The sequence below is a fragment of the Kryptolebias marmoratus genome, linkage group LG3 (genome assembly GCF_001649575.2).
Source record: "Kryptolebias marmoratus isolate JLee-2015 linkage group LG3, ASM164957v2, whole genome shotgun sequence".
NCBI lineage: Eukaryota > Metazoa > Chordata > Actinopteri > Cyprinodontiformes > Rivulidae > Kryptolebias > Kryptolebias marmoratus.
Genome location: NC_051432.1, coordinates 25,117,708 through 25,143,728, shown reverse-complemented (window position 1 = coordinate 25,143,728; position 26,021 = coordinate 25,117,708). Strand labels below are relative to the sequence as shown.

The 26,021-nt window shown below is 41.5% G+C and overlaps 1 protein-coding gene and 1 long non-coding RNA gene across 2 annotated transcripts in view; one reads left to right on the top strand and one right to left on the bottom strand.

Annotated features, from left to right (window-relative positions):
• grk4 (G protein-coupled receptor kinase 4) overlaps positions 1-22,440 on the bottom strand; it is a 50,041-nt gene extending 27,601 nt beyond the window's left edge. The window contains exons 1-3 of the mRNA XM_017416976.3: positions 22,127-22,440; positions 6,120-6,215; positions 245-357 (exon numbers count right to left, since the gene is read on the bottom strand). Of these exons, the coding sequence (XP_017272465.1) occupies positions 245-357; positions 6,120-6,215; positions 22,127-22,178 (261 nt within the window). The 5' untranslated portion in view covers positions 22,179-22,440. The remainder of the gene's footprint in view (positions 1-244; positions 358-6,119; positions 6,216-22,126) is intronic.
• LOC119616890 lies at positions 6,503-18,897 on the top strand. Its single transcript, XR_005232953.1, has 3 exons — positions 6,503-6,689; positions 18,176-18,250; positions 18,358-18,897. It is a non-coding gene; the product is annotated as an uncharacterized LOC119616890 (long non-coding RNA).
• Positions 22,441-26,021: the final 3,581 nt, after the last annotated feature.

The following is a 26,021-nucleotide window of genomic DNA, read 5'->3' as shown; positions in this document are numbered from 1 at the left end:
CACGCCCACCCCACCCCACCCACCAACCCACGCCGCTGCCAAGAGCAGGCACTGATTTTCCTCTCCCATTCCTTGCTCTGCAGGCTCTGATTGAGGCAGGCCTCATGGGAAAGACCGCTGACAGATGGAGAACATGAGAAAAACAGAAACAAACACAGCCAGGGAAGTGAAAGGGAGCTGTAAGGAAATAAATAAAGACATAAGGACATCAAATAATCAGCAGGGGTAACTGTAAAAGTCTTACCACAGCATCCATGAACTCGATGCAGCGCTTCAGCTCCGGCCTTGTGTCACAGTACTGACGGAACAACAGACGGCCAATCGGCTGCTTCTCACAGAGACTGGTGAAGTCCCTCTCTGAGAGGAAGATGAGGGAGAGAGGAAGACATTAACACACCTGACCTGATATTACACGCTACAACAGGCTACAAACCCGAGGGTCGAGGTGCCCTGTGAAGGGTCACGAGATGATTACTTTATGAATGAACAAGTGAAGGAAATGACAACCAGTACAAATCTGCTGCTTGACTGAGACTTTCCCCTCAGATTTATTAAAGAAGAAGAGATGAGCGTTTCGTTTATGACTGTGTGTGTGCCAGTGTTAGCAAAATATCTTGTGGAGGGATTAAACTCTAAAGAGTCAGTCCCATTCAACTCAGTTAAATTTGCAGATACTGAGCTAAACAGTTCTGTTCAAAACTTTGGCATTACCTGCTGGCAACAACCCTGTTTGTCTGTTAGCAAAATATCTCATGAACCACTGGACAGACTGACATTAAATCTATCCTGTGGGTTTTTAATTTATTAACAGAATTAGCTCATTCTGAACTGTCACATAGATGTTATTATTACGGCGCTGTGCAAACCCTCTGAACCACCTCTCATTTTGTTGCTTTTTTCTCCCAAAATGCCACAATTTATAAAATGTTGTCTCAGAAAGCTTTGTTGAGCAATATCTTATTAAACTTTTCACTTCTTCTTAACCATTAACTGTTTTTAGACCAGTTTGACCATCTAAAATTGTTCGAGGTAAGATTATTTTTGTTTTATGTTTATAATTATAAATCCTTCTACCATTCAAAAGACTCACAAAGGACAAGCCAGTGTTGTGTCTTTGCATCACAGGCAACTTAGCAAAAAGAACTAGTTTGAAGTTGTACCTTTAGGCACTGCAAAAAAACAAACAATTCATTTAACAGGGTTTTTTTTGTTTGTTTTTTGCACTAAAAAGACGATTTCCAAAGCACTGCAAGGCAAAAGGCTTGGCACATTTTACCCTGCTGTGCATCCTTAGAAAATATGAGAGAACTGGTCAAGCGCAGGACAAAAGAACATGTGCCAGGCTTAAAGAATTAGTACAACAAATAAACAGTATTTGAAAAAGATTTCCTTAAAACAAGGCGTGTGAACTGCATCGTCCCTCAGCTGATTTTTCAGGTCACAGCTCTTCAGAAAACACCTTGATGATGCTAAAGTCCTGTTTTATGTTTGTCATACTGTTATCTTTTAAATATTGGATACGAAACAAGAAAAATGAGAAGAAATTGTGTCTTTGCGACACAATTTCATTGTTACAAAATGCCAAAAAGCTGAAATTAAAACGGAAGAGGTCTGGGATGTGTAGACACAACACAGTTTCATTCCTTGGCTTTAAATACCTTTTTACTGTCTGACAAATATCCTCACATGATCTGAAACAATGTGTTTATATTCTATACTACTTTATAAACAAACAGTATTTATTCAGACTCTTACACATTGACTAAAAGCAGGTTGTAGCTTTAAAATAAAAAGAAAGGCTTGTACAGTAAATGCTTCTGCTAAACACAAAACAGACGGCGTCCATGTTTTCTGTTAGCGTGTCAGCATGTTTTTCCTGTGCAGCTGGTCCCTCCTTATTAGTGCTAATGGTGCCCATTTGACTCATATTTCCTCTTTTCGCCAAATGAGGAAGAAGAGCCAGGACTCTTTTCACCACTGGATGACAGTGTGGACGGACGAACGGACGGGCGCGAGACAAACATGCAAACATACAGGTGACCACAGACATGTGGGGAAAAGACGAGGAAGAGGAAGGATGCTGAGGATGAGTGCTGACACTTACCGCACGACCTCCAGCAGTTAATCAAATCCTCACAACAGCCCTCCCACCCAAACACACACATACACACACACACACCCCTTCACCGTCCAGTTGCACCATTCATTACACAACATTCCCCTCTGCTCTGCAGCTCTGGATCCAACATTCAAACTCAGAGCTCCCAAAAATCCAGTCGCTTTGGTTACCGAACAGGAGGGAAGAGATACTAAGAAATGTTTTAAAATGTCTTCATTTCATTCTTGATTGTAGATTTTTGGAGGCCTGCTTTGGTGTTAGCTCACAGAAGAGGGGAAAAAAATCACTAACATTCATAGTTAATGAAGGACGTTGATGCAAAACTAAACCTTCTTTGCATAAAGCACTGTCTCCAAATGTGATCTGACCGTGTGAAAAAAATAATAAATAATAATGCACAAATTTAAAAATAAACACAATTCCCTGGAATTTCTGTCTCCACCTCAAAGCAAACAAAATGAGTTGATATCCTTTAAAAGAAGTGCATGTCAGGGCAGGTTACTGGCAGCAGCTTTAAATAAAGAATCTGCTTCTGAAACATTACATTTATGGACAGCTTGTTTGCTTGTAAGCAGATAATTTAAAGCAGCACAGCATATATATATATATATATATATATATATATATATAATTAGGCTTAGATTTGTCAACATCAAGTTCAGCTCTGTGTTTTTATTAACGCGCTGTTGACACAAAAAGGCTCTGACTCAGTTAATCACACAGATATTGAGCCAGAATTTGGAGTGGTCAGTTAACAGGTTTTAATGAATTTCAATTCAAGATGGCCGCCACAGCTAATCAACCTCAGCTCAGTCAGTTATACAGAAGGTGGTCATCTTCTCGCCCTCCTGCTGATGATGAAACTGATGATGGCTCAGCTAAAAAGTTTGAACTTGATGATCTCCAACAACCTCAATGGAACAAACTACTGCTGGAGCCAAATATCAGCTGCAGTAAATATACTATAATATAATATATATTAGTCAACAAGCATGAAGATAACAACATCCTGTGCTTTTATCCTTGGTGTTTATTCTATAACTGTGAACTTCTCTTAATAAGAAACTCATAAACCCATTCTTCCTTAGGGGAATCTTAAAGTTCTGCTGTAAGTTTTGTTTGTTTCCATAATATCGGAGCAGAGAGAGCTGGGACTTGGCAACAGTTACGCTGGGGGACACAAACGACTCCAGGGTGTGTTTTCATATTTAGCTCGATAAACAACCGCTTTATAAAAACGTGACCGTTTTCCTGGAAGAACAAACGTCAAACTGACCTACAGCAAATAAACACAATCATGACGGATGAGACGACTTTTAAAAATAAAATATAACCACAGCTAAATGAATACACTCAAATAATGCCAAAATTTTAATTACATGTCTATTAATATTGTAATATTTCAATTTTAATAAAGTCTCATTGTTCTGTTTTACATTTTGGCTAAGACTTTACAACAAAACTACCTTAGAAAAAATAATAATCCAGTTTTTACTTCTGCTGTAAACACTTATTGTAATAATTATTGAGTCATTATAGTGCACTATGAACAAATTAAAGAAATATTAAACTATACCTGCTCATCTTATCAAATACTGAATGTGCATCAACCTGATCAGAAAGCTTTTATTTTTTTAATTTGTCTCTTGCTGAGTGAGCTCCTTCACCGACTCCAGACTCATCGGAAATTTAAATAAAAAGCCCAGCTTTGTACTGATGAAAAATATTCTTCTTGCAAAAAAAAAGAAACTTCTATTGGGTCCTCATTATGAAAGAAAAATGTGAAAAAAAGAGAAATAACGGAAGGCAGCAGAGACAAATGAGAAGGAAGTACTGTAAAGTTGAGCAGGCGCAGACAGGAGCTACTAACTGTCTGTACCAGTAAAGTAAGCTGCAATTACAACTTAATTAAAACTCCAATTTAGGCCAAGACAGGATGGATTAGACAGACAGCGAATGGTCGGCTAAATGTGAACAAACGAGCGTCCATCTGTGTTCAAGAGCGTGTCCTGGACTGAGCGTTGGCCGCCGTGCACCAAGGGGGACCTACTCGCCACGGAAAACGCTCCGTTTCCCAGCATTTAGAACAAGTTAACACGCCAGCAATTATGAAAAGTGACAGCAGCACGTGCTAAAATGTATTGGCCAGACATAAAAGGAGAGGAAAAACGACAACGGGGACTGAAGGAGTGGGGACTGAGGCCGGCAGACAAAGTGGCTGCAGCCCACATAATGTAATCTGCGCTTCCAAGAACTACTACTCACTTGTCAAGGCTAAGGTCAAATGCCTGACATTATCAAGACACAACAAAGACGCTGCTATCAGCTGCTATACTGTATCCTTCAGCGCACGTGTGCGTGTGTGTGTACGTACATGCACAGAGCCGCACGTCTGAGGAGAAATGTTTTGATCTCACACTCTGTATGACAGGGAAATGACACAATAGCATCTATGCAACGATGACGTATGAAGGTTTTAACAGCTGGTGTGCGCACACACACACACACACACACACACACATTAGCAGACATCTTTACCCCACATCAGAGACAAATGTGCGAAGTTTCAAATAAAAGGTTCTTCTCTTATTGTTGAATTAAATGTTTAGGATAATAAAGTTAATCCTGATTCAAGATTATTGTTTTCCTGTTTATTTTTGCAATTTACCTCCTTCTGCATATTTTGACACCTTGATAAATAATCTGAATGTTGAATCAGAATAAACTACATCACCTACCTGTTTTTTTTTTTGTTAAATGTTTTAGTCTAATTACTTCTGCACCCTTTTTGCCATCCATAAATCAATACGTTCAGCTCATTCGGGAGATGGGTGCCATGACTTTTATATTTTTTTATATACATTTCATTTTATTTACCAATATTTTATTCATTGAGATCTTGAAATCCTTTAAAAACAGTTTTCTTTGAAATCTGCTTCTACTTTTGTTTTGTTTTTTAAGTTACTTTTAGTTTGTAGCTACAGTTCAGCTACTTTTAACTTTTATGTAGACTTTTGATAATTTTATGTTTTAATTATCCTTTTGCCTCTTTTTAAGGATTTAGCCAGTGTTTTTATGTCTTTTGGCTTTTAGCTAGTATTTTGTTATGGTTACCTTTGCTACTTTTAGGTAGCATTTTACTGCTTTTTGGTTTTGAGCTAGCATTTTGATTCTCTCTGCTTATTTTAGCTTTGACAACACAGGTTGAGCTTCCGTAGCAGATTTCCGTAAAGCCACTCAGCGTTCCCGCAGCATTTTCTCAGAAAACGCAGTTTCTCCAGCTGGATTCGTCTGTGATGATTCGGGACGTGCAGTCGTGACGACAAAGAGCATAATCAGTGCTGAGTAAGAGATATCACCAAGGGGAGCGAACACATCAACAACCCTTTCACTCGGCCTTCATTTTATCCTTCCCTCTCCTCTCACTGTAAAAAGCCTCCGTCTTCCTGTTGGCTTTTCATTCGCTCTGTCTCTGCGACGCTCCTCTTCTGCTCCTCTCTGAAGTGGCTGAAGGAGTGAAGGGAAGAGAGATACAGATAGTGGAAGAAGGTTGCATGGAGATAGAGGAGAGGGAGGGTATGTGAGCATGTGGGGGAGGGTAGCACTGCAATCTCTGGCAGAGATAGCTGTGACGCACTATTACACACACTTGTGCTGTGTGGCATTCAGGAAACTATGGCGGGTGAGGAGCTCGGGACTTGGACGATTTTCTGGACCACAAATAAACCTGAATGGATTCGATGCATGAATAGAAACATGCGTAAACTGTGAAATTAAAAGGAAAAAAGATGGTTTCCCCATCTCAGACAGATACTCACACATACACCCAATTTCCTGCCCCCTGCCTATAACCGCGGGTGGAGTCGGGTAGAAACAGGAAGGAAGTCCAATCTGAACTTCCCCCCCGCAGTCAGACCCACCCCAACGACACTGCATGGCAAATTATCTTTCTGCCTCACACCCACACACACACACACACACACACACTCCCTATCCGTACCGATAGTGCGGCGAAGCTCCTCACACTGACTGATGTGCGGGAGTTTAAGCATCTCCTTCCATTTCTTGCTGCGGCCGTTCCTCTTTCCTCCTCCACCTGAGAGACACAAAGAGAGATTTATCTCAGACCATCAGTCAAATCACTGCTGCAACACTTATCTTTGTCTTTTTAACAACAAGTAGCATTATCAGCTCAGGACTCAGAAGGCATTCAGTTAAGTGTGTGTGTGTGTGTTTGTGTGAGAGTTTTCACGTGTGTGTCTTGGTGTGACCAGAGGCAGCTGGTTTATGTCACCAGTCGCCTCGCTGCAATATGACAGAGCATGTGATGAGGAACGCTGACAGCTTCAAAGATCAGCACAGCTCTGTCAAACATTAGCCAAACACAACTATAAACTACCGTTCTCACACGCAGGTGATGAGGAGTCGAGCTGGTGGATCAGTCGAGCCAAACGTTAGGAGTGAGTAACTTCTATACACAACAGCGTTCTTCAAAGGAGCTGAGCCGCTCCTTGTAGAAGCTGTGTGTGTGTGTGTGAGAGACCAACTGGTTACTCCAAATTCTAAGAAAGTAAGTGTATTTTAAGTTGAAGTTTCACTGATTCCTCGAGTGTTTGTGACCAAGTGACCAGCGAGCCATGTGGCTGCATCTTGAGCGGCCAGTTTTTCCAAAATCAGGGCCTATTTTTGAGAGTCCGGCTTGCAAAACTCGATTCTTGGCCTTGCAAATTATTTCGTTCTCAAGTTTGGCTGCCACCCTCGTGTTTATGATTTAATCTGCTGGAGTAAACTGTTGAAATGAGGACAGGCAGATTTGAACTAGTTTTTCAATGATTATCATTTATCATCCATGTGGTTTTTTTTACACCTGGATGTTTTTCCTGTTCAGGGATCAAAATACAGGTTTGGGGCACCAGAGACTTCTGCAAAGACTTGGTCACACTAATTTTTCTAAACATGTTGAAAACTAAAGCAACAGGAGCTGCGTGCCTCTACAACTCAAGTGATGAAGATGAGAATGGCTGCAAATGATGCAGGACTTTCTGCAGATGTTGGAAAGCCTCCCTCGTGTAGACCGCTCACCAACTAGTCGCAGCCCAGTGAGACATTACATTAGACAAGCAGGTGTGGAGATTTCCTGTAAGCAGGGGTGAATTTACAGGGTGTCTGGTGCAAATAGTGCACAGAGTACTGGAGCTGAAGAAGATGAAGAAGGGGTGAGACTAATGGCTTTCACGATGAAGCGTTTCCAGAAGTTTTTTATTTTCTCGCGTGAGTCGCAGATATTTGCGGTTTTGTCACTTTAATTTGTGAGACAAATTTCCTCCCCTTTTGACAGAAAACATCCAAGACCACAGCCTCCAACGTCCAGTCCAATATCAGGCTAATGATAAATAATAATTATTTAAAATGCTCCGAAGCTGCCCATCTTCATGTTAAAAGTGTCTAACAGCAGACTGAATCGTAAACCTGGAAGCAGCTGCTGAGGTGGGTACAAAGCGAGCCAAGGCAGGTACGATGTGGGAAATGAAATAATGGGAACGGCTTAAAATACAGTTTTTGCAAAAATTTTCAAACCCTGGCAGCATAAAACGAGGCTACGCAGCTCACTGGTCAGTTGTTTCTGTGTTTTTTTTCTCCAGCACAGTGAGATACCACCTTAAGAAAGCAGAAGGCCTTCATTTTTAAGGCCACAAGTCACCCAATGCAGCCAGATTTTATTAAAAAATAACCCATGTCACAATTATCTCTCAAAGGCAGTTACATCACCTTATATTTATTTAAAAAAGGAGTTTAAAAGGTTCAACACTTGAAAGAAACTCACGTGAACTAGCAAGAGCACATAAATAAGACAAAAATCTATAGAAAAAAAGCAAAGCAAACTGGTAATAATATACAGATACGCCGAGGTTTATGGTGGTTCCTTCTTCTACTGGTTAAAATAAGGTTTCTAAATGTAACATTTGGACAAATCTGTTAAGGTCAGCCGTAAACTATTCCAACTATTTACAACATTTTACAAACATCACATGCACCGACGGCACCTCCAGTCCTCCATTTGACCAAAGAGAGTCCATCCAAAACCATATCCAGGTTTGTTTGGTTTTTTTAAACAATCTTGCTCAGGATCTAAAGCCAAACTAAACTATTTTACCCCTCCTGTTCACGTTTGAGCTCTCGCCGAGGGGAGGGGTGTCCCAAAGCGCAGGAAAGTGAGACCTTGGAAGGGAACACTTTGAAACAAATGCCAAAAGAAACCTCCAAAGTGTAAATATTAACTCCATTAGAAATATTTTACTGAAACATAAACCGTTGTGATGACGAGACTGTCCTTAAATGTAGAAATGGATCAGACGTAGCTGCTAAGCTAAAAGCAGCAAAAGGCTAGCTGAGAGCAAAAAGTACCAGAAAGCTAACTAAATGCTAAAAGTAGCATAAGAAGACAGAAACGGATCAAATACGCTGAAGCAGATTTCACAGAGAACGACGGTCCTGAAGGAGTTAAAGAGATCGAGCTTAATAAAAACTGCTTCAACAGTATGAACAGGTTTGTTCTTTACGCTGCTTCTGTTACTGGGAAAGAGTTTTATTTTTTTTTTACTGGCCTGTTTTACTGGGTGTACGCACATTAAAAAAACAAATCAATAAACCATTGTGCTTTGATGTAAAAAACGGTGCCATTTGTTGTGGCTTCGGCACGTCTGCTCTCAGTTAAACTGCTCTCTTCAAAGCCTGAGTCTTCTGACAAAACTGCGGCCTTTTTCACACTGCAGCTTGAGGCCGGACTTCCTCAGTTATTGTCGTCCTGTTTGCAGGGAGCAGAGGTGTAATGGGAAGACGGGTCAAAGTTCGTGTACTTCCAACACATCAAGGGAAGTAGTAACAGAGCCGAATTGACGCACGTTCGTCTAAAGGACAGCTGTCACAAAACACGCTGCTCCAATCAACCGTTGTGACTCAGCTGATTCTCCGTGCCGGTTTGTCATTAAACAAAACACAGACTGATACAAGAATGACCTGCTTTTCTTTTATCAGAATCAACAAGTAAACAAGAAGCAACGCCCGTTCTTTCCCCTCACTTATAATCGGGCAAAACAAAAGAACAAACACTTTGAAAACGCAAAATCTCATTTGCAAAAAAACAACAAATGTTTTCTTCACGCATGACGAGTGAAACTCAGAGAGCCGTTTATCTGTGAGTCCTGAGGTCAGTCGGTATTCCCACCGGAATCAGACCGTCTCAGAGTTTGTCTGGAGCCGCCGCTCAACAGTCCCGGTTCGGTTGTTCTGACGCACGTTCTGCGTTCACACCTACAGGAATAAACCCAACAGCCCGAAACACACGACTTCGCGCACAGCTGTGAAAGCACGGTAAAACTCACAGCTGGCTCGTTGGAAAAGTTTTTTAAAAAGCTATCAGATAGTACAAAAAATTAAAAAAAAGCAAAACGATAACAAAAAAAAAACATGATTGACCCAAACAGAATAGTTTCTTGATATGAAGAACAAGTATGTCAGCTTGTATAAAACATGCAGTGTAAAAGAACACAAACAGCTGAAGTTATAAAAGGAATGTATTTAATTAAAATTGCCTAATTTTCCATATTTCAACAAAACCAGGGCCAATTTAAATTTAAAATTAACAAAAAAATCTGAATATACCTGTCAATTTCAATTCAGTCTTATTGTCTCGTCATTATTTGTGAATATTTGGGTTTCTAACATCAATTAAGTAAATAAACCCAGAAATATTATCGTCACAGTTTCATTCATTGTCACCAGAAGGCAGTGATGTTTGCCTCTGTGTGTGTGTGTGTGTGTGTGTGTGTGTGTGTATGTGTGCGTGTGTTCATGTTTCTGTCTGGTACCAACAAATCTCTTAAACCACTGAACAGATTTTAATAAAGCATTCATTAAGTAATCACTGGGTGTACATCTACAGCTGATTAACTTCTGGGGTCAATCCAATTCAAGATGGCTGCTACAGCTGATCGACATTAGCAACAGAAAACTGGATATAACTCAGTCAGTTTTACAGATATTGAGCTAAAACTTGACGTGGTGGTAGCTGAGAGTCGTTCACAACATCTGCTCGGAGCGTGACGTCCCACGATATCGCATGACCTAAACAGCTAACATATGATCTTAGGCTAAAACGTGGCAGGTGATGTGCATTTCTTCGAGGAATCCCAGGCTTTTAATTTGAAAGCATACAGACTTTGGTTAGATTAAAAAGACAAACAAAGGACAAACAGAAACACACATCCTGGTTACAGATTCAGCAGGTTTAAACCCTCATGTATCTTCGTGCACACACACACACACACACAGTTGTTTTTCCCATTACTTTCACAACACAAAACTGACACAAGCCCAAGCCTGACATGTAGTTTGACACCGACAGAGAAGGAAATCCTCTGCCCCGAAGTTCATGAGACACCAGCTGTCCTGTCGGTGACATCTGACAGCTTCAACACGAACGCGTACAGGAGGTCATCATGGTCAAACACCTGCAAAACAACAACCTTACTGACATTTACAGTCTCGTTTATGTTCAGTGTGCGCACTACAAAATCCTCATCGTTCCCTTTTAATCATCTTCATACTTCTGAGTTTGAACACCAAGAACAAACAGACAAAAAGCACGCTGTTAAGCCTGAAACTGTGGCTGTTAACGTCTAACCCAGAGGTAATTGGTTTTTTTTTAAGCAAACAGCTTAACAAAAACTCATTTTTCTAACAACATTTCCACCTATATTTTTCATCACCTTTATGATTCTGGTTTAATGAGACCTAAGTGGAAAGTTATGGTTGTCAGATGTTTATCTCCAGGCCTTCGTCTACTTTTGCTCGACAAACTGCAGTTTGATGGGCGTCTATTGACCTTAACCACAGATTCATCTGCAAAACCACACAACAGAGGCAGGTTGTGAGCATATGTTGCCTTTGACTCGAAAGCAAAAGAAAAGAGCCGTTAACTCGAGGGTTATTTCTGAGACTCTAACATCCCTACTTGTTGATTCGTTCAAACAAAACTTGTGAGATCTCATCTCTCTCGAGCTGCTGAAGGCTGGTATGTCGACAGACCTGTTGTGGGGCCGCGGGGTAAAAGTACATTCAAATGCAGGCATGTAAGCGCACACACTAAGGTGTATTCTAACCGTAAAGAAAGAAAAACAACAACACAAAGTAAGAGTGGCAAACACATCAAACACTTCTTGTTACACGTCACCAAAAATGGACAAAACTAGCTTTAGGGAAAAATAAAAAAGGTTGTTGTTTTTTTTCCCTATATATGAAAGTGACAAAACTTGGATATAATTCAAATGACATGAGATCTAAACTTGCGATCAGATAAAAGAAAGAAGGAAGTCTGTAACAAGCTGTAGAAAAATCACACAATACTGACGGGGGAAGGACGAGGTTTTAATAGCGAGCTGTGGAAGAGTAAGTGTGCATGAGCATATACGCCTGTCACAGCCAGCTGGGCCACCCCACCCTGTTTAATGTCACTCTGACGTCAAAGCCATGTGTGCAGGCCCTTAATGCAGACAGGATGGAGCGAGTATTTATTTAACTTTGGTTCTCCCCTCTGAGAGAACGAGGCCCTCCATAAACACCGACTTCAGAGCCGTTTCGCTCATTCATAGCTGAGCTGCAGCCAGCGCTGAGATCATCACGTAACTTCTCGGGACGGGCCGGCACATGAGATTTAAAAGTCGTTCAAACAGGCTGATGTGAAAACACGAGCTTCCCGGCGATGAGGATGCGCATTCCTGTCCGCGAGAGGTTGACAGACGGCAGGGTGGCCATAGTAACCAAAATAAGACGTGCAACTTGTCGCCAGCGTCTCTGGTTTCCCTCACGCAGCCTTCCCGTGTTTCATGTCACTCACCGCTGTCTACGGTCCAACAAAAGCAAAATGCCACAAAAAAGACAACAGGAAAATCTTAATCTTTAGGTTTAAAGCTTTGATGGAAAAAATGACTATTCAAAAAGGCTTGTCAGAGTAAAAGAAACATTTTGAAAGTCACTTCTATTTCCCATTACTGTGGTCTAATTTGTTAGAAATCCACGTCTTTCCTTGAAGTTCCATGAATGTTTTGCGCAAATTTTTAAAAATGAAACCAGCGGTAACACACACACACGCAACAAGTCAGAGAAAATACTGCCTGTACTTCCATAAAGCTCCTGTTTATTTATCCCTCTCCGTCCGAAGTGATTTATTGTTCCATTTGTAGATGTACACTCACGCTCTCCGCTGTCTCTGCTTTGTCTCCCGCTCTGAGATCAGCGGCTGTTTTTGAACGCTTGTGTTGCGCCGAGCGGTCCAAATGCAGTTCAACACCTTTCCAAACATGCCCCCGTCCCAAGCCAGGACGGCTCCAGCTGCCCCGCCTCATCCACGGTCACACAGTTTTAACAAGTTCTGCGTTCGAAACGAAAGGCCGAGCGTTTCGAGAAGGGGTCGCGTGTCATCCTCCGCCTTTCATGCCACCAACTCAAACCTTGAAAATAACAAAATGTTTAATCTCATATGATAATAGCAGATGTCACATTCAAAGTACGTGTTGTGAAGGACTCTGAGCTACTACCACACTAAATTTTAGCTCAATATCTGTGAAACTGACTGAGCTACAACCATTTCTGTGATGGCAAATGTCGATTAGCTGTGGCAGCCATCTTGAATTGGGCTGAATCTAAAAGTTAACCAGCTGTAGACGTAGATCCGATGATTACTTTCCGAGAGCTTCATTAAAATATGTTCAGCTGTTCATGAGATATTCTGGAGTATGTGTTCTGAATGTCTACAAACTATAAGAATTTAACGCAATATCTGTAAAATTGACTGGATTTAGCTTTTTATGTGTTTTCTATTGCCAGTTGAATGTGGCAGCCATCTTGAATCGAGGTGACTCCAAAGGGGAATCAGTGGTAGATGCAAAAAAAAAACTACAAAATAAGTAGTTAAATGTGTGTGTACAGGTGATGCATGCTGCAAGACATACTGGCATTAAATTCAACAAGGTGCTAAAGCTTTAAAATAAATTAGCTTTTCAGAGCAGACTAAAAAATATGGCATGAAGATGATAAAGAAAGCAGCGATGAAAAAGGCTTGAGGACAAAAAAGGGATCAGATTTCACTGACGTCATCTTCTCGTCTTCGTTTTGAATCGTAAAAACAGAGAAGCTGCTTCCATCTGATAAACACGTGTCACGGGCCGACACCGAGAAAAACCGCGAGGCCAGAAAATCCAGCTCAATTGCAATAAAATGTGAATACAAGCAGAAACTGGCAAGGATTTGCATCTGAACACAAGCACTTAGTTTACCGATTTACATTGAAAAAGACTGACAGGGGTAGAAATGTGATTTCGATCATGCAACGCAGGGCTGGGTGACAAATACCAGACACAGTTAAAGTCCTGAGCACGTTGAAGAACAGTAAATGTGAGTTCAAACCTGCTGTGAGGTAACTCGTTAATACTTTAATGATAGTAATGTTTACCATTATAGTTTCTGCCAAGGAAATCACAGCTTGACTATTCGGTGCCAGACTCTTACACCACACATGGTGGCACGAACCTAGGTGGAGATTCGGACCAGACTGCTGTGTTAATCGACAAAAATTAGGACTAAAAGAGAGGGGCACACATTGTGACAGAAGCATGAACACAGCACATCCACAATAAATGAATGAGCGGCTGCTTTTCCAGTCCCTCTCTGCTACAGTACATGATTGACTGGTGCAGCTCCTGATAAGGAAAACATTAGCTGCGAGTATCTGCATTGCCTACTCAAAACAAAGGCGCAGTGTTTGCATAAGGTAATCCGTCTGTATACCCGCGCTAAAACACACAACAGCTGAGCGAGAGGGAAAAAGGAAACATGTGAACATCAGGCAGCTTTGCTCGCTTCTAATCCTCACCTCTCTCGTACTTCCCTTCTCCGTAAAATCCCCCCCCCCCAGCCCTTTCGTCATGCCTTCATTAATTCTTTACAGCCAGTTTTTTCTCTCTCGCCATATGGCCATGAGAGAAAGCGTGGGTCACGCGCAAAACTGTGAACAACATTACAACATCGGAGTGAAAACCAGTGCATGGCAACAAGCAGCAAAGGCGCTGGGTCTCACATGAGATGTAACATGCAGTTTTTCACACACACACACACACACACTCAGATACAAAAACATGCAATCTTGTTCATTCCAGCAGAGAGCTGTGGTGTTTTGCAAGACCTTTCCTTCCTCTCTCCCATCTCTCTAAACTCAAGATATTCCATCAAACTGAGCTAAGATGTGCTCGAAAACTGAGCCTTTTTTTACAGAGTCTTTGTGGAGACGGGGGAGGGGGACACGGTCCACACGGGAACACCGCCTTTCCAAAACGAGGGTTTTTCCCGCAAATATGGCACCGTTTCTGGAAATGTTTTCATCCACGCAGAAACACAAAAAAAACCGACCCGAACGCTGCAGTAACTATGCCACGCCTGTGTTTGGCGCTGTAACACTGCCACAAAAATACACCAGAAACGGGGAAAGAAGACGTGGAGCAGAAGTTCCGAACTAAACACCAGATGGGAAAGATGGATGACCAAATCCTTTCTGTAGAACGATGACGAGGTGGAAGTACTATTCAGTGAGAGTGACGTCAGTCCAAATATGAGGACATAAAGGACAAAGAGTAACTTCTTTATACACTATTGTCAGTCTTTAAAACTATATGCATATTTCACTTGATGTAAATTATTCAACTTTTTTCTGCAACATTTGTTTTTTGTATTGTTGACATTTGAAAAAAAGGATAAAAACCTTTTGCTTTATTTAAAGTATTGTTATTGTTCATCAGCTGTCCCTGTTCATTGAAATAATACAGTATATAAAAGTTTAGCTATAGTGGACAAACTATTATCTGCAGCACAAACAAGCATTTAATCTGTCATTATTGTTGTCACGTTGGGGTCATAGGTTAGAGATGGGTTGTGTTTAGGCTGTACACACAAAAACAATAGTGTTAAATAGCGTTTAAGGATGTTTTTTTCTTCTCTTGAACCCAGTTTTCCAAAAATACTGTTTAAAATGCCATTTCCATGTGGAAGCAAGGCTAAAACAACGTGTGTATTCACAAAATGCCATCCCCGTGTGGACAGGGCCTAAAACCTGAGACACTGTCAGACTCTGTGGGTCTAAAAGGACGAACTGAAAGGTGGATCACCTAAACCTTATCTACAAACTGCCTCTCTGATGAAGAGCCCAGTGGTTAATTTCATGGCCAAGCTGAAGGGGCAGAAACACACAAGCTCGTCAGCACCGAGCCCTTGAGGTTGGAACACACAGCACTTATTACACCTCAACGATTATCTCTGATAAGACATCAGGTCATACTGAAGGCAACCGTGACATAATTCGCCAAGGACAGATGCCAAAACTGGGACTCTGAGAATGATTTCAAAGTTAAAACTTATAAAGCAGTAAAGAGTTTTGACATTTAACACACTTCCTAGAAGATTTCTTCAAGAAAAACTTTTCCCCCTAAGGTAAATGCAGTCTTACATACATTGTATAACGATTATTTAACATTTAATCCGACAGCTGGCCCTTTGTCTTCTGTGAAGAGCTACAAAAAGTGCTTCTTCGTGTTTAGTAAGCTTTCCAAGAAACTGTGCTAATGAATTACCCCCAGTAGCCGCCCAGCTGCACACTGCTGCCGCTGAAAGCCATGCAGCAAAGCTGACTGTGCAACACACTGCATCACGCTCTTTGCACAGCCCATTTGTGGGTGTAATAAATGAGAAACAAGTCCCACATCAAGGGACAGTCACAAAGCGACGTGTTTTATGAGCCTCAGCTGGAGGAAACACCCCAGAGTGATGACAACAAGTGTTTGCCCAACGACAACCACAAAACTAATAAAACTACGCCGGCTAACGTCACAGATGAACACTCATCTGAACAGCCGGTTAGCCTGCAATTTGAAGGCTGGAGTGAAAGAGACAGAGAGCACGGAGGAGGTTTTATAACAGCAACAACAAAGGCGTGTCCACATACACCTGTACTTTTCTTCAATAATCAGCAAACCATCCATTACGTAACTCTGAAAGTTATTGTATGAGGCCTACAGGAATAAAGTTACGTGTTTGTGTAATGAATGAGAGCTGAACTAAACTGGTTTTCTATGCTTTGTAAAGGAGGAAGTAAAAAAAAAAAAAAAACATAAGACTAAAGTAATGTGAGCGCATACCTGAAAGAATTCAAGTTTGTGTGAAAGCAGAAGACGACTCTGCTGCAGCAAACTAACAGCTCGTCATGTCTGCCATTTTGATTCAGCTCTAAACTGAACTTTCTTTCTTTCAGTTTACAACACTTTTGTTGACGCACCGGCGGGGTTAATTACCGCACGCCAAACAAAAGGCGAAGGCAGACGATTAGGTTTCAGCCTGCGTGCGTCTGTTGCCAAAATATCTCACGAACCACAGGACGAATTTTAATGAAGCTCGCAGAAAGACACCATTGTACGCACATCTACAACTCGCAAAGCTTTGAAGTCAACCCGATTCAAGATGGCTGCCACAACCAACTGATCTTAAAAAACACAAAAAAAATTGTTATAATCCCGTCATTTATACAGATATTGACCTAAAATTTGATGCGGTAGTAGCTGAGACTGACACCCAACCCTTATTCTGACGGTTAACACAGTCCAGGACCTTTGTCTAATATTTTACCAACATATCTCATGAAACCAGGGGATAGATTTTAATAAAACGTTCAGGAAACAATCACCGGATGTACGTCAACGGCTAATTAACTTTTGCAGTCAATCCAGGTCAAGATGGCCGTCACAGCCAATCAGCACTGGAGCCGAAGTGAAAGCAGCTGAGAGTCATTCAGGCCACACACTCCGAGTGTGATATCTCACCAAGTTGCATGATATCCTGTTATTTTCAAGGTTTGATTAAAACAGATAAAACTCCCATCATCCTTCAGCAGACGACGATCTTAGTTTAAAACTCTGGCATGAAAGGCGGGTGACATGTATTCCTTCAAGAAATTTATTTTTTTATTCATAAGAGCCACACAACTTGTATTATTTCATTATAATAAAACAGGAGATCACAGAGTTATTGCTGTATTGTTTTAAAAACTACGACAGACCTTCTTGTTCAGACACTGCTGTGTAGTTTGCTTCACGAGTGTTGGATGAGCATGTTATAATAAATATGTGTAAAATGATCAAATATCTGTGCTAACCCTGGCATTGTTTCTGTATTAAACTGGCCACACTACTAACAAAAGCAAAAAAATGATATATATTGAGCAACATCAATGCAAACACAGACCAGTATTATTCATTTTGGTCGCAATCGAATTATAAGAATTGCTTCTTTAAAATTTAACTGCTCACTTCCACCCCCTCCCCGATTGTTCTTGCTAAAAGGAAATAAGCCATTAGCAGGCTGTGGTCTAACCCACAGACCAGACGATTTAAATACTGAAAGAAAAAAAAAACAATACAAACAAGTTATCAACTGAAATCAAACCACGCTGAAGCCTCTCAAGCCGTTGGGTAGAATTAACTCACGTTTCTATCAAAATGAAGCCATGAAGTCTGGACTTTACAGCGTCTGTTCTTAAAGCTCTCAGCCGAATGCAACATGTGAACATTGGCTGGAAATACACACAACAGAAGTCACCTTTCTGTGTCAGTATGTTGGATTTAAGCCTCGTTAAGATGTCTGAGAGCCAGCTGCCTAAGGAAACAGCACACATGATCCTCGGCTTAACTTTGTTTTACTTCTTGATTAAATAGACAGCAGCAAACTCTGCCAGTACAAACAAACGCCTTTGTAGTTTATGACTCGATCTAATTATGCAAACACATTGTTGAGAAGACCCGGTGGTAGCTCCAAAACACGGTAAAACTTTGTGCCGCATGTCAAACGGCGAACGTAGGGTGAAACAAACGAAAAGAAAAAGCACAGAATGGATTTTTCTTCATTATTTTGAATTATGTCCTCTCTGCAGACATTGACGTTGGCATTTGTTTGCTTTCGCAGACATGCAGGAAGAAGACGTGTCGTGAAATTTCCAACGTGCCTCAAAATTTTCTTAAAGAGTCACAACTGCAGCCGGTAAATCAACACAAACTGTTGCAAAGTAATGCATATAATAATAATGTAATGTAACAATGCTTCTTGGAAATAACTCTTATATTGTTGTTTATTTCTCTGCCGAACAGCTTATTCTGCCATTGACTTTTGGCACCCCAGGTCCTGATTACCAGCACCTGTAAGCAACCAGGGGCAATCCCATGTCTCCACAGTCTGGGACCAAATTTTGTCCTCCAAGAAGACAACTATCGCCCCCACAAAGCGTTGGTTTATCAGATGAAACACCCGTCGGATCAGCTCCTCTTCCTTCCAGCGTGACCATCACAACCACACTGGCTGACTTGCGACAGATGGTGATTAAAGAATGGCGCCGCCATCGGGAGGAGGTGCCAGGCTGTTGTATGGCTGTGTATGGTTCTTCCACATGCTACTGAAGCCCTTGTTTGGTAAACGTACAAACTGTTAAATCGTCAACATCTCTTGTTTCTTCAGACTTCAGTCATCTAATCCAACAAACACCAAACAACAGTCAGTAGCAGAATAAGCTGTTTGGCACAGAAGATTTAGCAACTATTCGTTACAAATCTGACGCCATTTTAAAGGGGAAACAGTGAGATTTTTAGCCAAAAAAACATTGTTACAAATAAAACTTTCTGTACTAAATAAATTTTTTTTTAAACTGATTTACAAAAGGTCCTTGCAAGGTGGTAATTCAAACGGTTCTGATAAAATAAATTTAACAGGGGGCACAACGTTTTACAAATTCAGAGCAAACATAATATTTTTCAACTCACTTTCCACGACCATCTGCTCCAGTGTGACACTCTGACGGGGTACTCCGCCAACTAATGCGTCGCAACGTGTCGTAAACACTGAAATCTGCAGGACAAACTACGACGACATGGTTTCAAAATGATCCCGTGCTTTTAGAGCGCGCTGCAGTTTATATATCCTCCAGGACAACTACCTCACCGACGCTTCACACAAGGATTTAAAAGCTAAATGTTAAACAGGATGTGAAACAGTTAATATAAAGTGATGGGTTGTGATTAGACGGTCTTAATTTATGCAGATTTAGAGTTCATCTGTGCCAGCAGAAACCCAGAACTATAATAATATATCTTGAAACTACCAAATTCTGGAGTCTTTATCTGTATATTTCTATATTTTATGCCAATTGTATGTGTGGAATTCCTCGAGGCAGGGCTGGGAAACATTGAGTGCAAACAATTTTTTATGATTTAAACTGTGCAAGACCGAGCACACGACAAGCTTCATCCCATTTCAAACAAACACGTGACTGGAGAGCCCAATTTAAACAGTTTTCCAGACACTAAAGCATGTGATAAATCAATAAAACCCATGCATCTGCACACACAAAGTAGTCTATAAGGTCTGAGAGTAACAGAAAGACACATCGGTGGCAAACAGCTGCTGATTCAGTGGCCTGGAGATTAACAAAAAGCTAAAAAAATAACATTTTAACGTAAGTCTTTCTTGTGTGCTAAAAGCAGGAGTCCCCAACCATCAGACCTTGGATCAACTGGTACTGTGACGCACAGAATTAGACAAAAACTTCTCCTAAAAAGGCTCAAACTAATACTTTTATACATATTGGACTGAAGGATATTTATTTCCTGCAACTAGCAAACCTACAAATTAAGAAAATGAGTAAAAAACCAACTCTTGTTGGAGAACTATGGGAAAGTCATCTCGTATGAAACTGGTCCGTGATGCAAAAAAAGGGTAGGGAAAAGAAACATACACATCTGCTGATCCACAGAATCAGTTTTTTTTTCTGTCTTTAAAGTAGAGTTTACTCAGTAAAATGCTCTGCTGGAGTGAATAAAAATAGACCAACAATGACGGCGTCCGTGGAAGAGCCGTTTGGAAACGAGAAGCCGAACCGTTTCCATGTATTGGTCCAGACTGACGCTCAGATCTGTTGAGTAAAGTATGCAGATAACAGGGTTTTGTTTACGTTGAGTGCGTACCTGCATATTTGGGAAAACTAGTGGAAGAAACTCTTTCCAAACTGCACCATGGTTTCCAAAGAGTAGCTTTAAAAGTCGCTAACCGGTCCTAGTTGTGCGGTTACCCAAGACACATTTTTCACCTTAAAACTGTCTAATTTACCAACATAATCAACTGGACATCAAACAAATCTTAAAGCTCTAAATATAGAGTGGATCACATGAAGATACTGAAGCTGAAAGCGCCGTACGATCTCCAAATACACTCCCGTTCATCACTGAGAGCCTTTTGGGTGCTAAAAAGACTCTGGGAGGTACTGAGGCTGACGAGACACTGATGGCAAATCCAAGCAACATTTAACAGCAGGGGGGGGGGAATGATGCCCCATAAAATGAAAGCACCCCCATTAAACTGATACACTGCTGCTGTTTGTCTTAAAAATGAAGCCCGCTCCTCCCGACTGACGCAAACGCAGGGAAGGCCTCCGGATCTCACTTGCTGCCTTTCGCCGTCGAGCAAAACGGATGAAGTTCAGCTGGTTTCCAGTGGAGGAGGAGAAGAAGAAACATATTTGTGTGAACGCCAAGTCTGCATTCAGATTATTGTTCTCCTGTTTATAGTTTCATCGGTACATTTTCCCGGAGTCAAGCTACTTCCAAGTGCTTTGTGCCATTTTTAAACACTAATGAGGCTCCACCACGACTTTTAGCGTTTGTAACTTTTCTACTTGTAATTATTTAAATTTACTTACAAAGCAAGTCTCCACAGAGTTCTTCAATTCCTTCAAAAACATCTTCTGTTCGCTCTAGTTTCTCTTTTTATAATCCTGTTGGTTTTCAGCTACTGAATCTCCATTTTTAGCTTTAATCTACGGTTTTGGTAACGTTGGCTTTTGAGCTACGATTTTGATCATTTGAAGTTTTAGCAAAGATTTTGCTCATTTTAGCTTTTAGTTACGTTTCACTAACTTTAGCTTTTAGCTGCTGTTTTGCTCATTTGAGCTTCAGGCTCCGATTTTTGCTCATTTTAGCTCTCAGGTAGGCTTTCGCCCGACTTCAGCTACTGCTCTGCTCGTTTTAGCTGTTACCAGTTCAGTCAGCAGTTTACTTCTTTGACGAATCTCAGCGAAGGCGCCCTGGCGCTCAGCGTTCACGCTGCATTTTCCCAGAAAAATTAATTCCTCCAGGCTCGGCTGCATATTGCACGCCCACCCTGCGCCCACTCACTGACTAGAAAAGTGGCCTCTCTGTGGTTTCGCCACCTCCTGGAAAACAGATGGACCGTTGCCTGCAGGTGAGCAGCTGCAGGATCGCTCCTGTACGAGGGCCAGGGGCCCCAGCCGGAGCCCCCTTCCTCTGCATGAAGACCCCTCTCTATGACTCCTTCCTCCTCAATCAGCAGCCAAACAGCAATGCAGAGGCATATACTTCTGCGGCAAACAGCTCTCCTCATGATCTGGCTTTAAAGGACAATGGCAGGTGCTGCTGAACCTCCCCTACATGTTTTATGCTTTAATGTGAGCACTGCTGCATCCTGGTAAAGATCCACCAGCTCCTGAGTGAAAAAATTTGCTCGACAGCCTCCAATGCAGAGCTATGCTGCAAACACTCCCTGCGTTGTTCATCCCCAGCCTTCTGCTGCTTCTCCTCCTGGGCCTTAAAAGCCCCTGATGGGGGAAAGCGAGCAGTCTCCTCGTCAGAAGCGAACAAACGGATGATTTCATCTGAAGGTGTTTGCCTGGAGACAGACCACTGCCTGACTGCGCAGTGATGGGAGACACGGACACAGAAAGCACAAATCCCAAAGAAAGACGAGCAGAAATGTCCCCCAGACTCGGCGGGAGGGAGAGGGAAAAATAAAAAGCATATTTAATTCTTATTTTCATGCGGGTTTTTTTTTTTTTTTTTATCCAGCTGAGCTTACCTTCCCTCGCCTTCAGGAGAACCGTGTTGGCCACGATATTTTCAATCTCCATTGTCAGAATCCCGAGCAGTCTCGATACATTTCACTCAGCGGGGGGAAGAGAAAAAAGACGGTTTCACTGATCAAAGGTGCCGACGACGGTGAGGCTGCTGCACGCGCGCACGGCCGACGCGGCGCTGGCGCATAATAAGAAGACCCTAATCGTTCCTTTTCATTGTTTTTTTTTATCAAACCTATGGAGCAATATGGTTACAGGGGAGCTTGTTAGCATTCAGAGCCAGCCTGCTTTCCTTCCTTCCTGCTTCAATTCCCTCCTCCTCCTCCTCCTCCTCCTCGACCCTCCTCTGCACAGCGAACCAGGGGAGAGGAGGAGGGATCAGTTTACAACCACTGCAGACGCGCACGTTCACCCACAAGTGCGTTCATACACAAAAACATGCATTAAAAAAAAAAAGCTCCCAGTCTTCTAAAATCATTGATGCTTTAAAATAAGGGGGGTCCCCAAGTGGCGGACCAGGGGCCCAGTTCCGGCCCCAAATGAAGTCTTATCTGGACCCAGACCGGTTGTCAAATTAAAGCAGAAGGAAGTAATAAAGTTTCCCATTCGTGGTAATTCGTTTAAGGCAGCTTGGCAGCTTTTCCCACATTTGCGGTGATTTATTTGAGCTCTTCTAGAATTTATGATATCCACGTCTGGCCTGCAGCTTTCCCCCCCGGAGAGTTTCAGGCCCGACAAGACAATAAGGTGAGCGCACAGGGCTGTAAAAGAGAATTTAAATTTAAATATATATTCTGAACCTTTAGGCGGACCGAGCTGGGTTTGAATTGAACACCGAAGGTTTGGAGGCACTCATCCCAAAGAAATTAAGCATGAAAAGGTGCCGTTTCTACGAGTTTCCTCCAGTGCGGGTCCACACTTTGGAAGCTTGAGTCACGTGACTGATCTACATTAGGCTGGCTGTGGACGAACAAATACGGCAGAACTGGGCAAGAAGTCGTTTAGGTGGGAATAAAAAAAGCGAATCTGATGCTAAACGTAAAAGATCGACTCGTCAAGAATAAATACTGGGGATAAAATCAGGACGGCGGAGCGCCATAAAGAGAGCGGAACATTTAAACACGCAGCTTTTGCAAAATTTTAGCCAAACCTATAAAGTTTGACCTATTTTTTAGTCACTTCGGCTGTTTTTTTGCAGGTAAACAAACTCACGTGGTAGCTGGCATCCTGTCACAAATTTTGCTGCCAAATGTTTCATTTAAGGAGCCACTGACCGCTGATGTGAGAAACATTGTGTGAATTTCGGTTCCTACGTTGTAATTTATTTATTTTTCGGTCCGGTCTTCGAGACGTTTCCTGAGCGGCACTTTTGGTTTTAAAACCCGCTAATTTGGGGGACTTTCTTTCCAAGTCTCCCACACACGACTCGTGAGTAAAAGCTGACTGGGAAAATGAAATATTTTCCCCTAATTACGGCGTTACGCACAGGTCCTGAGTCATCCCTCATTTCTTTATGTTTTGCCTCCAAGGAACCAGACTTTCTTGTAATTATCCCCCCGCCGCCAACGGGCAGAAGCCGAGGCCCGTCTGTGTGGCAAAATATCTCATGAGACGCTGGATGGATTTTAATGAAACTCACAGGAAGTAATCATTGGATGTACATCTACAACTGATTAACCTTGGGAGTCTACCCAATTCAAGATGGCCGCCACAGCTAAGCAGCCTTAGAAAACACCAAAAAGGCAATAATTCAAACAATTTTACAGATTTTAGGCTAAAATGTGTTGCGTTTGGAGCTCAGGGTCATTCCAAACACAAACTCTGTGCAACACACATTAAGTCATACTTTTTGCCTAAAACCTTGGCATCACCTGTTAGAGTCAAAACTGTGTGTTAGCAAAATATCTAACGAACCACTGAATGGCTTTTAATGAAATTTTCCAAAAGCAATCATTGGGTGAGCATCTACAACTCAATAACTTCTGAATTTACCCCAGTTCAAGATGGACACGCAGAAATTACTAACTCAGCCGCTTTTACAGATATTGAGCTAAAATTAGGTGTGGTAGTAGCTGAGAGTCATCCTCAACACGTACCCTGAGCGCTAACAAATCTTTCGAGACCTCACAATGAGATGCTATGTCCCATCCTGCTTTTAGAAGCTGTAGATGCTTTTTAAGCCTTGCATTTCTTTTTTTTGCCCACTTTCTTCACTTTTAAACACAAGCTGCTCAATTTGCTGCCGTGGAGCAAGAGCTAGACAGGAAATAGGTGAAAAAAAACAGTCTAAGCCAAAAAAAAAAAAAAAAAAGAGAAAACCTAAAACCAACATCACTTTAAAAGATGACAAGAAAGTTTGTCTCCTTGGAAGCTAAACGGTGGCTGAACGTTTTTTTTTGAACGGTTATAAACTTTCTTGCTCTAATTTAAACATGAACAAACATGTAACTTCTTCTTCCTTTATGTTTTCCTGTCGTACAGAAGTGTAATGTGCTGCTGGCTGATGTTCACTCCAGAAACACTCATCAGAGCTGACTGCTATCAACCACAGACACCTGATATGGACCTCTCAGTTTATGAACAATGGCTCCGAGCTGTCACATTATGCCATGTTGTGCAGTCTGCAGAAAAGAGATAACGCACATTTCCCCCCCCCACACACTCTTCACAGTCCAGCGTCCCCCGGGGCTTTTTCACATCTGACTCTTGTGAACTTGCAGTGCTTCTGACAAGAGTTATGTGTCTGCAGGAACAGATGCTGCTCACACTGTGGGATGAAGAGGAAGGTGCCAACATTTAACGCCAAAAAAACGAGCTTTTGAGGAGGTGTAGAGTTTCGCTTGTGACGTGGCTGACTTTGAAACATGCTTTCGGTTTGTGTGTTTTATTTTATTTATACGGTTGGTGAAACTACCAGGGAAGCGCCTGAAGGTATCTGTGAACCTCTGACTCCATGAGCTCAAATGTCAAAGCCACCAACTTTGATGTTGACTCGATTGTTGGCACAGAACATGTTGAGCTGCTGCGTCCATCAGGTGTTTGTGTAAAATAATAACTATTTAAAAAAACAAACTTTTTAAACATATATGTATAATCAGGCAAACAACCTATTGAAAACCTGTAGCACATAAACCATGTTGATTTAGTGCTGCCCCCTGGTGGTGATTGTGCAGAAACACAAAAGAAAATGGAACATAAAAATACTCACTACCTTGACTTTATAACTGCTTTTTTGTGATTTTTAGTCATAGGTAGACTTGAAAATAAGACTGCAAAATAAAGCTGTTTGATTTATAAAATTAATTTATTGGTTAGAGTATCCAATAAACCCGTCTGTGAAGACGTGTGCAGGAAAACTTTACCTCAAAGTGCTAAAATATCAACTATAACTCCTGTGTTTGTGTTTAAACAAAAAAAAAAACAAGTGAACTAAATTAATAAACAACACAATCTTTTGGGTTTTCATACACCATGCAAGTCCTGAAACATGCATGGCTTTAAGAACTATTATTATCATTAGAAGAATGCTGTTTTTTATAACAGGTTCACAGATTTACTGCTTTTTATCCTTATTTTCTCAGTCCAAATGTATCTTTAGTGTTGTCCACCGTTTTAATGCAAGGTACGTTTTGAACACCAGGTGATGCTGTTGACTCAAAAGTGTATTTTCAAAGCCTCAACTCAAGAATTTATCAATATTAACCATTTATTTACCTGCCGTTACTGTAACTTGAATATTTCTCATGTGAAAACCTGTCGTGTCGCTTTGTGTTATTGTTTTCCTCGAGGCTCTGACCGCACAAACCATGAAATCTTCAAACTTATTTCCCCTAAAGTCTCACGTTTCAACAGCTCAGTGAAACTTGTCAGCTTTGAGTACGAAAAGAAGCCGTTCAC